At 53.4% G+C, this 13,846-nt stretch overlaps 1 protein-coding gene across 1 annotated transcript; it reads right to left on the reverse strand.

Annotated features, from left to right (window-relative positions):
• Nucleotides 1-10,894: 10,894 nt before the first annotated feature.
• On the reverse strand, nucleotides 10,895-13,556 carry HOXB2 (homeobox B2). Its single transcript, XM_008271351.4, has 2 exons — nucleotides 12,615-13,556; nucleotides 10,895-11,966 (listed from the first exon to the last, which is right to left on the reverse strand). Exons 1-2 carry the CDS (start codon nucleotides 12,979-12,981, stop codon nucleotides 11,299-11,301), a joined length of 1,035 nt encoding a protein of 344 aa, XP_008269573.1. The 5' UTR covers nucleotides 12,982-13,556; the 3' UTR covers nucleotides 10,895-11,298.
• Between the last annotated feature and the right edge of the window lie 290 nt (nucleotides 13,557-13,846).

A 13,846-nucleotide genomic window follows, 5' to 3' on the forward strand; every position in this document is an offset into this window, starting at 1 on the left:
GCGTGGAGGCCGCAGGAGGGTCGGCCCGTTTGGGGGAGACACCCTCTTGCCCTACAACCTTTCGGCAGTATGTCACAGCACTGAGGCCCGCGTCCATGGCCTGGCCCAGCTCGCCGGGGGCCACCGCTCCCCTAGGAAGGGGGTAGGGCGTGGGGGTGAGGGGGGCACATGTGATCTCTCCCAGGCCAATGGGCTGAGCGGCCAGAGTTTGGCAGCCCAGCGCCCATCCATCACCCCCCAAGCATTAGCATGACAAAGCCACTTCAATCACCCGCAGCCCATCCATCTGAGAGAGACGTGGTCGCCTCAAAACATCTTTCTTCAAAGACTTTTGGAAAGAAGGGACCAGAGGGGGTGGGGGGAAGTTGGAAGAATATTCAAGACTTCCCTCCCTTCCCAACCCCCAAGGCCTTCAATAGGCTCCCGGGTTATTAGATTTGGACAAATTCAACCCAGCTGTCCCTCACTCTTCCCACCCCTCCAAGAAGACTTCCCCCAAGGCTGTAGACCTGGGGTGGGGAATGTGGCCTCCTCACTTGGCCCAGAACTCCCACTCTGGGTCTCTTTCTCCCAATTTGTCTTGGGGCGATGAGCTGGGACAGCCCAGCCGGGTGAGGTCTGTTATCTTGGACCAAATGGATGACTGTGAAGGGGGTGGGGGGGGGATGCAAAAACACCCAAAGGGTGTGAGGCAGGGCCTGGGATCTCCAGGAGAACTCAGTATGCCACGGGTGGGAAATGGCATTTCAAGGAGCAAGGCAGGGCTGCAGAACGGTGGCGAGAGCAGGAGAGAGGCCCTGTTCCCCGGTTCCTCGCTCTGTCTCTGCAGAAGCACTCAGGCCTCATTCCCACAGCCATTTCTCTCCCTCTGCCTCTCTTTATATTCTCTCTGTCTCAATCCATCTCTCTGTTCGTCCATCTCTCTCCATATTTATATTCGGTCCCTACCCATCCATCAACTCATCTCTCTGGATGTATTTATCCTCTCTCTAGCCATCCATAGCTGTAGCTGGCTCACTCACTCAGACTTAAATAACTCTGGGATGTCTCTCCAGAGAACCACAATGAGCAGAGAGCTAGGTGATGTCTGCAGGGGAAGGGGGTGGCGAGGAGGGCGACTTTTACTCACTTTCCCAAGGGCTCAAAACCAGTGGAACCCTCACGCTCCCCCAGTTCCCTCCCACCCCTCTCTCCTTCATCACCCTCCTTCCCCTTCCAAAAGCAGAAAATGGCAGGCCTCAAATCCATACATTGAATACCAGTTAAATCCTAAAGACCCCTCAAAAGTCCCAGGACTTTTCTAGAAGAGGTAAAGGGAGTTTGCCCAGAGAACAGGCGGATGAGTGTGGAGGCCCTGAGGCTCCGAGTGCCCAGGCTCAGAGTGCAGTCCACCCCTCTTTGCTGTGTGTGTGTCTACTGTGTTGTTAGGGTTGGGGGAGGGGAACAGGAAGTGCCTTCCTCTTGCTCTCAGACCCCATGGCCTGGAAGAGAAGCTCTTAGGTGGAATACATTGATCCTCCTCCTCCAGACTCTGAGGACAAGAGCTTGGTGCAATCCAACACCCACGCTCATTTGTAACCTGTCAGGGTGTCTGCCTGGCGAGGCCTGGGGCAGGGGCTAGGGCAAGTCCACAAGGGCAAGAGTTCAGAGCGGGAGCTCTGTAAACAAAGCACTCAGGAGAGGAAGAGGAAGCAGGTGGGACAGGTCCAGGGAGCACCCTGAAAGCTGCTCAGGTCGCCCCACCCCTACAAAGGGCCGGGTGAGCACTCTTCCCTCTGCAAGGGCCCCCGTGGCTGCCCACCCTTCCTCTTCCCCTCTTCCCCTTCGTGTAGTGTCCAGTCCTGCCCTGGGGCCACCTCTCCTGGTTTGTGTTCTCTGGCTCTGCAATCCCAAGGCCTCTCTCCTCCCTACTAACAAAGCCTCCACCTAGGAAGGAGCGCACAGCATTCCATAGAGCCCCGTCCCCTCCCTTCTCCGCTCCAGGACAAGTTGGGTGGAGGGGGACCAGAGAGCAACTTCTTGAAGAGAGAAGCAATGGGGGAGGGTGACAGACCCTTCACTTGCCAAAGGGCAGACAAAGGAAAGAATCGAAATGGTGGGGGGTTGGGGAGGACTGAAGACAAAAGGATGACTGAGAAATATGCCTCAAGCCCCTTCTCTCTGTTTCACCTTTTGGGAGGGTGGTAGATGCTCTCAGCCTTCCCCTCTCATTTTACAATGTCCTCCCCAGAGGCTGAGACCTCTGGAGCTCTGGCTACCGACATCCCAGAGCCTTGGGATTTCTTCACCTTGCACCTTTCCCTCCTCTCAGGGAGAACCTCCTCATCCTATCACCTGACTCCTGATGAGGGGCCCATTTAGGTCTAAAGGAAGACTTGGTCAATTGCAAATCCAGTTTAGGAAAACAGCACAGGGGCTGGGTGTTTGTTGTTTGGCACAATGGTTAAGACATGCCTGGGGCACTCGCATCCCGTCTTGGAACCTGGGTTCAAATCCCAGTTGCACTCTGACTCCAGCTTCCTGCTAGTGTGGACCCTGGGAGGCAACAGGTGATGGCAGCAAGGGTGTCCCTGCCACCCACATGGGAGACCTGGATGGAGTTCCCAGCTTCTGGCTTAGGTCCGGCCAGGGGTCTTTGGGGATGATTTGAGAAGTGAGCTTGTGGATGAGAGCTCTCTCCCCTTCTCTCTCTCTCTGCCTCTCAAATTAAAAGAAAAAAAAGGGGGGGAGGGGTTTAAAAACCAAGCACGAGTCTGTCTGAGAATTGGGAAAATAAGTTTCCCCTGCAACAGCTGAAGTTACCAACAGTCTGTCCTCAATGACAGGAAGAAAAGGCTGGGGCAAAAGTGCCTCTGGTCATACAAGAAGTCTTCAAAAAGTTCATGGAAAATGCTTATAGGAAGAAACTGGACACAGATTTCACTTTTTTGCACCAAAATAAACATTGTTTTTTAAAAAGATTTTATTTATTTATTTGAGAGGCTGAGTTACAGGGAGAGAGGGAGAGACAGAAAGTCTGCCATCCCCTGGTTCACTCCCCAAATGGCCACAACTGCTCGGCCAGGCCAAAGCCAGGAGCCAGGAGCTTCTTCCGGGTCTCCCACACGGGTGCAGGGGCCCAAGGACGTGGGCCATCTTCTACTGCTTTCCCAGGCCATAGCAGAGCTGGATCAGAAGAGGAGCAGCCGGGACTCAAACTGATACCCATACGTGATGCCAGCACCGAAGATGGAGGTGTAGTCCACCAAGCCACAGCGCTGGCCCCTTTATCATTTTTTAAAAAGATTTATTTTATTTATTTGAAAGGCAGAGTTACAGAGAGAGACAGAGGCAGAGACAGAGAAAGAGAGATCCTTCATTCACTGGTTTACTCCCTAGATGGCTGCAATGGCTGGGGTTGGGCCAGACGGAATCCAGGAGCCTGGAACTCCATCTGGTTCTTCCACGTGGGTGGCAAGGGCCCCAGTACTTGGGTCATCTTCCACTGCTTTTCCCAGGCACATTAGCAGGGAGCTGGATTGGAAGTGGAGCAGTTGGGGCTCAAACGCATACCTATATGGGATGCCAGCGTGGCAAGTGATAGCTCAACTTGCTATGCCACAAAGCTGGCCCCAATAAATTAACTTTTAATTCTGCTTTTCCATACATTTTTTAAGTCCCCACCTTGCATCGGTAGTAATGATTATTTTGGCCTGAGCTCTCCAAATTCACGATGCCACCTAGTTCATCCCTGAGTCTTGGTGCTTGTGTAGCAAGTACATTAAAAACTTCCCCAGGGGCCAGCACTGTGGAGTATTAAGTAAAGCCCCTGCTTGAAGTGCTGGCATCCCATATGGCTGCCGGTTTAAGTCCCCCGCTGCTCCACTTCCAATCCAGCTACCTGCTAATGCGCCTGGGAAAACAGTGGAAGATGGCCCAAGTCCCTGGGCCCCTGCACCCACATGGGAGACCCGGAAGAAGCTCCTGGCTCCTGGCTTTGGCCTGGCCGAGCAGTTGTGGCCATTTGGGGAGTGAACCAGAGGATGGAAGACCTCTCTGTCTCTCTCTCCCTCCCTCTACCTCGCCCTCTCTGACTTTCAAATAAATAAATAACTCTTAAAAAAAAAAAAAAAAAACAAAAAAAATACAAGCAAACAAAAACCGCTTCCCCAAATTCCTGCTGCCTCTCCCAGCTCCAGCAGAAAGGACTGAGAGAACCAAGAAACCTCGCTTCCTAGGTGCTCAAGCTTCCTCCTCCTTAAAACACATTTCACCAGGGGCTGGTGTTGTGGTGTAGCCGGTAAAACCACTGCCTGTGATGCTGGCATCCCTTGTGGGTGCTGGCTCGTGTCCTGGCTGTTCCACTTTTGAAGAAGCTCCTGGCTCCTGGTTTTGGATCAGCCCAGCTCTGGCCATTGTAGCCATTTGGAGAATGAACAAGTGGATGGAAGATTTTCTCTCTCTCTCTCTCTCTCTCTCTCTCTCTCTCTCTAACTCTACCTCTCAAATAAATAAATAAAATCTTTAAAAAATATATGATGTCACCAGCTGCAGTCACCTGAAGACCACAGGGTTTTCCTGCTGATCAACTTAAATTCACCAGAAAGAGTCTGGGTGGACCCAACACCAGAGAATTGAAGTTGGTTTCCTGCTTGGATGTGAAGAGCCGAGGACGTGTCAACAAGTGCAATCACTTTTGAAGGTGCTGGTCCGTACCCCGCTGAGAGGGCAGGCAGCGGCCCCTTCTCAGCAGAATGGCGACACTTGGGCATTTACACCTCTGTCTGGGCCTTTCTTTGGAGAAAGCTGCAAAGCAATCCGAGCTCTTTCCCTGGGCCTCTGGTGTCTCTATCTGCTCTCCTAGGTCCAGATCTTGGGAGGTCAAATCCAAGATCAAAAGTGGGAGCTTAAGAGCTAGAAGGCTGACAAGCACTTGGCACAGTGGCTAAGTTGCTTCTTAGGATGCTGAGTGCCTGCTTCAACTCCAGACTCCTCAGGCTTCAGATCCAGCGTCCTGCTGGTGTGCACCCTGGCAGGCAGCCCCCGAAGGCCCCTGCCACCGAAGTGGGAGGCCCGGACTGAGTTCCAGGCTCCTGACTTTGACCTGTCCCCAGCCCTGGTCTTTGTGGGCATTTGGGAGCTGTTGTTCAACTTTGGGGAGTGAATCAGTGAATTCAAAGTCCCTCTATGTCTGGCTCTCTTTCAAATAAAGTAATTTTTTAAAAAAACTAAAAGGATATTCAGGGTTATAATTTTTTCACTATAGGCAATGACTTCTTGTTGGAGAAAAGGATGGAATCAGTATTGCTTTAGTGTTGTTTCTTTTCTTTTTTTAAGATCTATTTATTTGAGATGTAGAGTTACAGAGAGGAAGACATAGAGAGAGATCTTCCGTCTGCATGTGCACTCCCTGACTAGAGCTGCGCCGATCTGAAGCCAGGAGCCAGGAGCTTCTTCCAGGTCTCCCACATGAGTGCAGGGCCCCAAGGACTTGGGCCATCCTCTATTGCTTCCCAGCCCATAGCAGAGAGTTGGATTGGAAGTGGAGCAGCCAGGACTCGAATCAGCGCCCATATGGATGCCAGCACTGCAGATGGTGGCTTTACCCGTTATACCACAGCGCCAGACCCGATGAAGGTATTTTCATGTAACATATCACCATTTATTATAGAATATGTACTTTATCATATGGAAATTTCATCCACAGTTGAGAAGGTTAGTTCTGTTTAGGCAAAGGATTTTCTTCCAGGATTATTTTATAATCCATAAAGGACCCAAATGATAAAAATTGCAGTATTAAGATTTGAGGTTGGATTTTAGAAAGAACTTCCCGGGGCTGGTGCAGTGAGTTAAAACTCTGCAGCACCAACATCCCATATGGGTGTTGGTTCGAGTCCCAGCTGCTCCAGTTCTGATCTAGTTATCTGCTATGGCCAGGGCACACAGTGGAAGATGGCCCAAGTCCTTGGGCCCCTGCACCCGCATGGGAGACCTGGAAGAGGCTCCTGGCTCCTGGCTTCAGATTGCCCCAGTTCTGGTCTTTGCAGACATTTGGGGAGTGAACCAGTAGATGGAAGATCTCTCTCTCTCTCTCTCTTTCTCTCTCTCTCTCTCTCTCCCTCTCTGTAACTCTGCCTTTTAAATAAATAAAGATATATAAATCTTAAAAAAAAAAAAAAAAACCCTTTAGGTAGTTAAAGAAAGAAACTTCCCGATTTTCCAGGTATTTGGAGAAAGTTTTCCAGAGAGGATGTTGCCTCTTCTTCCTTGAGGAGTGTAGTTTAGAACCTTCTCTTACTGGATCTGATGGCCCAACAAGCTGTAAGCTTTTGTCTGGCATGAACAATCAGGGGACATGACGAAATCCTGATTGAGATCTTTCTAAAAGGAAGGGTATGACACTTGTGGCCAAAATATCCATTCTGGAAACCTCATCAGACACTCATCAAGCTGGGCTTGGATCTGAATGCCTGTCCAGGCTGATTTTTCTTAAGAGGGCTTCTCTGTTCACCTTCTCTGCTAAGGAGGGTCCTGTGTTAGGTCTCCTTAAGGCTCTAAAATCTGCCTCACACTGAGTGTGAAGAGAGATGGGGTGGAAGGCAGACCCAGCTGGGATGGGGGAGGCCCTTTGAAGGACCCTGGCTGGCCCAGCCTGGAGGGATGCAGTGGGGCCATGCCTTAGGCTGAGCTCCTTTCAGGAAGATGTGGGGTGGGGCCAGAGGACCAAGGACTCAGGGAATTCGGCAGCTCTATGGGATTTAGGGCAACTCAGCTTGGAGCCTCTGCTCTGATGTCCCAGGAGTCAGATAAAAAGGGACTAAACTGGACTTTGAAAGTCTAGCACACTGAGCCCAGGAAGAAGTTGGGTGGCTCTTTTATGTTAAATGCCCACTCTTTTTTTTTTTTAAACAAGAGTGAACATAGCCAAATATTGGGGAAAGTGGCAGAGGAAAAGCTGGCAAGGACACTACCTAATGCTCCTGTTTACGAAATACCTGGCACCTGGCACACAGCACTGCACCCAGGGACCTGCTGTTGTAAAGATCTCTCTTGCTGCCCGTTTAAGTAGTGATTGGGAGAACGGTTGTTGGGGCAAAGATACAAATTAAGCTTTGTTAATATGGTGCCACTAAAATGTGGGAGGCAGGTTTTTGTCCAACACTAAGAATCACTTGAGAACACATGACACCAGCCATAATAAATATTTAATACATTGGTTCTGAAGACTAACGAGTATGCATTTGGCATACAGTAATGCAAAGTACATTAGAGGCATTCAATTCCTCCATTTATTTCACAGATAGAGAAACTAGGGTCCAGAAAGGGGAAGGGACTTGCCCAGACATAAGTTAACTTTTTTTTTTTAATGACTCAGGGTTATCATGACTGCAAGTAATTCCTCAATCTAATGGTCCTTTGCTTTCGCCATGATATTAATGTGCCTTTAAAAAAAGATTTATTTATTTATTTAAATGGTAGAGTTACACACAGTGAGAGGGAGAGGAGACAAAGAGAAAGGTCTTCTATCTGCTGGTTCACTCCCCAAAAGGCCACAACAGCCGGAGCTGTGCCAATCCAAAGCCAGGAGTCAGGAGCTTCTTCCAGGTCTTCCACGTGGGTGCAGGGACCCATGCACTTGGGCCATCCTCTACTGCTTTCCCAGGTCCTAGCAGAGAGCTGGATTGGAAGAGGAGCAGCCGGGACTCAAATCGGCGCCCATATGGGATCCCAGTGCTGCAGGCGGAGGATTAACCTACTGTGCCACAGCACCATCCCCTGTGCCATTCTTAAAAGAATGATTTGCCAAGAGCAGGGCATACTGACCAGTAGCTTTCTGGGATGCACTAAAACCTGCCCATCCCAATCTCAGCTGATTTATAACCAGTCTGTACCACATAACACACTCAGTCCTGACCCAGGGGGAGCCCAACCCCAGTCAGGGTGGGGGGTAAGCAGGTGCAGCCACCCGGTGCTGCCCTCCAACCTGCCTCCACTGGGGGAAGTCTCTGCTGTCCCATCTGAGAACCACTCTTGTTCCCCTACCTCCTCCATGGCCAGCTAGGAAAACTCAGGCTAGGAAAGATGACCCAGAGACAAGAAGGGGAAAGGGAGCTAATCTGGCACATGGACATCTTGCATCCCAATCCCTATAAACCCCAAGTTGCCAGGCATTCCCTTGAATTTCAAGTTGAGTGGAGAGATGGAAGACAAGGGTCATTTCCTTCTTGACTTTTTTTTTTTTTTTTTCCTGCAAAGGCACTAGCTCTTTGTCCCACTGTGGTGTCATTAGAGGTGGTGAGTTTGGAAACTGGGGAAGGGAAAGAGTGAGCAAGTCTTGTGTGCATCCTACAAAAAGAATTCCAACTCCTCTGAGCAATCAGCCAAGGGAAATGCTGGACACCCTGGTTCCCCAGATTGTCAACTTCTGCCTGTGGATGCCTTGAACACAGGAATCTAAACTGGCAGGTGGAGCCTTTGGCTGCACCCTCCTGGCTCCTTGTTCACTTTGGCAGGGAGGAATGAGGACAGACACCTAACACAGCAGCTGAGCTTTCCTGCCCTTTTGAGCCACTGGTTTGCATTGGGAGGACTGGAGGAGAGCAATCTGGTAAAGTGGGTCAAAGAGCCCTAAGTTTGCAGGAAGCACGGTGGCATGATGGTCTAGTAGGGCATGCATGTAAATTGTGTGGGGATCTGTGAAATTGCTGATTCTGATTCAGTAGCAGGGGTGGCGACTAAGGGTCTGCATTACTAACTAGCTCACAGGTTGCAGCGAGTACGGTGGCCAGTGATGCTAGGAAGGGAATTCTGGCGTCTTGGCGTGGAGGAAGGGTGCTCTCCTTTGACCAAGGAAAGCTGGAGGGTGGGCAATTAGCGATCTCCTTCTAGAGGTCTCGAGTTTTGTAACAATCTGCTGTACCTGCAAGAGCATCTTTAATTAGACCAAATCATCTAGCTTGGCTGTCCATAGCCATCAAAGCCCCAGCTGAAATGTCTCTTTCATTGTGCTAGTGTAGAGATGGCTTATGTGCTGTGATTTTTTTAAAGACGTTAAACACTGCCAGCGGGCATATTTTATGGAGAAATAAACACACAGCCCAATGAGATGTATAGTGTGGTTTTAATATATTGTATATTCACTTATTTATGGGGAAAATAAACACACAAGCCAATAAGCTGTGTATTATTACTTTAATATATTGAATTTATTTCATACCTATATACTTTATGAGGGAAAATAAACTAATAAGATACACGATATTATTATAGCACATCTAATTGTTCCATATTAACTTATTTATGAGAGAAATAAGTGCAATTTAACATGACATAAGATTATTTAGTGCACAGGATGAATTCTACATTAAGGCAGTTTAAGGGATTAAATTTCAGCTGAATACAATATGCATGCTTCCCCACACTGAGGCACTGGGTTTTTGTTGTTTTGTTTTGTTTTTAACACGCTATTGTGCTGTCTAGTTCTGTATGTCACGATCCGTGTTGGCTCCCGTTTTATCCTGACAGTTGCAGCCTCTCGGTGCCTGGTACTCAGGTCCCCGAGCTGCTGCTAGCCGGGAAAGTCCGGGAAAGCGCAGGAAATAAACAGTTTTCTAAAACAGCAGCATCTGCCGGCAAGGCAGCTCTGCGGCGTCTGTTTCTGAGCCGGAGAAATATTAAATAAACCTAAGGAGGATGGATGGCTTTCCAGGGCCCTTTAAATCTCCACGTTCCCGGGAACAAACCACGAGGCAGATGGGGAAGATCGATCCTTGCTTCCCGCTTATCGGGTTTGCCAGGAGCCAGGCAGGGTGCGGTGGGGGTAAGGAAGCCAAGCCGAGACGGCAAATGAAGTTGTCGACCAGGACAGGTGGGTCTGCTGGCCAGGCTCGGCGAGGCAGACCCAGCCCGCAGACCCCCGGCTCGCCCCTACCCCTCGCCCCACCCACGCCCCTCTCTTTCGCGTCCTCAGCATCCTTGGACTAATTTTTTTTTTAAATGAGAATTAGAAAATAAAAATGAAAACGAACACGAGGCGCCCAGGCACGCTTTCTTCCCTGGCTTCGGGAAGCCCCGGCGCGCAGAAGCGGGGCGACCCCCGCGGCCGGACCCCGAGCCTCCCGCGGCAGCTGTCATGGCGGCCGCACTCTCCTCCCGCGCCCTGCTCGCCGCCGACTCCAGCGCCATTTTGAGCATCTTCCGGGCGTCTCTGTCTCCCTCCCGCTCTCCTCGCTCCTCCTTCCCCGGCTGCAGACCCCGCGTCTCCTGTTGCTGCCGGGACCTCCCTGGGCCGGAAGCTCACCCACGCCCAGGAGCCCCGGGGTGCCCGCGGGTCCCGAGTGCTGGTGTCCAGCCGCACTAGGTCTCTCGGCTGACCTCAGTGGCCACTTGGAGGCCCGTGACCATCCCAGGGCGCTGGAAAACCTCCAGCCCCCTCGCCACTCCTTAGCCACCCTCAGCCCCCAGGGGCCGGGCACTCGCCCCGGGCCTGCAATGGCCAGGCCTCCCGCGTCGCGAAAAAGCCCTTCCACCCCGCTCTGGACACGGAGGCGAGACACGGACCAGCCCCTGCCCCGCCGCGGCTCCGCCGCCGGTCCCCGGGCCTCCTTCGCTCGCACCCTCCCCGGCCGCCCGCCCACCTTTGTTTCTAAGCAGGGGCCGGGGACACCCACGCGGGCCAAAGGCCGCCTCTCGCAGGGCAGGGAGGTGAACGGTTTCCCAGCAGACTCCAGATTGCTCCCCGGAGCCGCGAACTGAGAGGCGGCCGCCCAGCGGGGCCACTTTGTCCCAGGCGGACTTCACCGGCCCTCGGACCTCGCGCGGGTCCTGAAGGAGGCAATCCGGGCCTTCGTGGCTCGGAGAAAGAGGCTGGATGCCAGCGCGCGTGGGCGCCCACACACACACGCACGCACACCCGTTTTTCGTTTGATAAAGACATTTATTTAATCTATGAAAATAATGTACAATAAATACTTTCCCCTTTTCCCATTAAAGAATTTTAATAAATAATCTAAGATCTAAAACTTAAAAAAAAAAGAGGAAAATAGGTCCCTTTAGTTCCTTTTACGAAAGCCCCCCATAGAGTTTAATTATTCCTGAGATTTCGTGGGAAGAAGACTAGCAAACGGAATGGGTTTTGTGTGTCTTTTCTTTTCTTTTTTTTTTTTTTTTAAAGGACGCCCGAATGCCCAATAGGAGTATTTTAGAGAAAGAAGAAAGGGAGTGGATTAAAACGCTAATTCAGTAATACCTGAATTTTAGCAAAACACATGTCTATGGGGTCTGGGGGAGGATTTTCCCAGCGCAGGCCGAGGGCGAGGGTCAGGGGAACTGCAGGTCGATTGCGCAGAGCGTGCTGGTGAAGAAGTCCAGGTCCTCCTCGGAAAGCGGCGCGGGGCTGCCCAGCGAGCCCTGCAGGCTGGGCGAGAGGCCCCCCGACAGCTGCAGACACGAGTCAGCCGCCAAGAAGCTGAGGTCGGGCAGGAAGGGCGAATCCTGCAGCTCCGGGAAGGCATCTTCTTGCAGGGACTCGGGCTGGTCGGCCCGGCGCTGCGCGCAGCCAGGGCTCGTCTCCCCCGCACCCTCCAAACGCGCGGCCCAAAGCCGGGGCCCCGGGGCGCCTGGCGCGACCTCGGGCGGGCGGCGGCAGGCTTCCTGCGCCGCCTGCGAAGCGGAGGGGCCGCTTGGGCTGGCCGCGGGCTCTTCGGCGGGGTCGCCGGCGTCCTCCGGGCCGCCGGGGCAGGCTGGCTCCCCGTCGAGCGGCTCTCGGTGCTGCGTCTGCCGCTTGTGCTTCATGCGCCGATTCTGGAACCAGACTTTGACCTGCCTCTCGGTGAGGTCCAGCAAGGCGGCGATCTCGACGCGGCGAGGCCGGCACAAGTACTTGTTGAAGTGGAATTCCTTCTCCAGCTCCAGCAGCTGCGTGTTGGTGTACGCGGTGCGCAGCCTGCGCGCCCCGCCGCCGCCGGCCTCCGGCAAGCCTGGGCCATCTGCGGGGGAAAGCGGGCTGGGAGTCACAGCGGGCCGCGTCCTCAGCCCAGTGCGGCTGAAAGACCCCCCCACCCTCACCCCCATCCGCCAAAAAAACAATACCCGCAGAAACCTCTCCACTCCAACCCCGCGCACGCCGCGTTCCGATTCTTTCTGCCCGCGCCCTAGCCTGTAAACGCTGCTCGGACCAGAGAGAAACATTCGGAGCCTCCCGTGGGGCAGCAGGGGACGCAAAACGGCTCCTTGCGCCCCCGGAACCACAGAGCGCGTCTCCGGAGTCCTCCCAGGGGAACCTTCGGTTCCGAACTTTCCCACCCCACCCGGGAACTGCTCTCCAGTTCCCTTTCTCCTGGGGCTGCGGGAGGGACGACCGCACCTTTTGGTGTCCCCCGGATTCATTCTCAGGACAACACACGCATTGTCCCGCACGGAGACGCGTGAGGACCTCAATGGAATCCTGCTCCTCCAGCAGAGATAAAGCTCGTCCAGAATCTGCCATTGGAACGAGGAGCGCTGCGGGCAGCGGCCAGGCCCCAAACCCGGCGGGGGGTGGCATTTCCCTGTCCCGGGCAGGGGGCCCCCAGAGGGCTCGCTCCTCTCTCGGCGCCCCCGCCGCCCCTCGCCCCAGCCCCGCCGCGCTCACCGACCTGCGGGCGACGCGGCCGGGACGGCCGAGGAGGCCGGGGAAGGCGACGTGGCGGCTTGGCCGGGTTTCTTGGTGGATTTCTTCTCTTTCATCCAGGGGAACTCGGGGGCGGCGGGGAGCGGCGGCGGCGGCGGTAGCGCAGGCCCATCGTCGGCTCGCTTTCGGCTCCCGGGTCTCTGAAGGGTGGAGGCGCCGGGCCGGAGGCTGGGGAAGGTTTGCTCGAAAGGAGGAGGAGGAGGAATTAATGTCGACTCCTTGATTGATGAAGTTTGAAATGTCTCCAAGACAGCGGGGAAGGAAGTCAGACACTCGGCGAGCGATGGCTGGCTGTTTATAAACCCAATCTCCCTCTCAAATTCAAAATTCATGGCTTTCACTGGTGGGGGAGGGGGCCTGCTGGGGGGGGCGCCGGGAGGGAGGATCGGAAGGGACCCCCCCCTCCGGCCCCCCCCAGGTTTCTGTAAAGGAGCGATTTTGGGAGGGGAGATTGTACTCGCTCTCGCTCTTTTTTTTTTTTTTTAATTTTGGGCCTTTATAATTGTATATTGCTGATAAATACAAGCGTATGGGGACTCTCTCTATTAAACCCAGGACTCTGGCGAAATTGCAGGGAATTCGTGGTCACGGGACCGGCCTTGGCCAATCACTGCTCTGGGCCTGGCGGAAAACAGGGAGCATTATTTGCTTTAATTGATTCAAAAACTCCAGAGAACCACGACCTGGACACACCGGGAGCCCCCCCCCCAACTCCACATAGGTGCCACATGTACTCTCTCCGGGAGCCTGCCTTTCTGCGTGGGAGGAGGTGTGGGAACCTGGGAAAGGAGACAGTCCAGAGCAGAACTACTCTTTTCCAAACACTTCAGGAAAGTAGGGCTTGCTTCTCACGCAAGGCAGCGGCTGACCCCTCCCCCCCCCCGCCCCTCCTAGAAGAAAGATGATGAAGACCTCAGTGTGGGAGGAGGAAGAGAGGCTCCCTCCCACCTTGCAAAAGTCAGAGCTCAGGTCCTCACACCTCTGTCCTCTTGCAACCTCCCAACAGCAGCAGTTCAACCTTGCAGGATGGATGTCCAGGCGTCCCCAGGCTGACACCAGGCGAGAGGGAGATGGCTCTTTGGGGCTGCTGGCCACCAGAGCTGTATGACCTGGTTCCAGTGTCTGCCCGGTGTTTGCAGCACTGCCCCTGCCTGTCTTGTGTCCACCGCCCTCCCCCACTTGGGGGCTTCTGCACCG

This window comes from Oryctolagus cuniculus, chromosome 17 (genome assembly GCF_964237555.1).
Source record: "Oryctolagus cuniculus chromosome 17, mOryCun1.1, whole genome shotgun sequence".
Lineage (NCBI taxonomy): Eukaryota > Metazoa > Chordata > Mammalia > Lagomorpha > Leporidae > Oryctolagus > Oryctolagus cuniculus.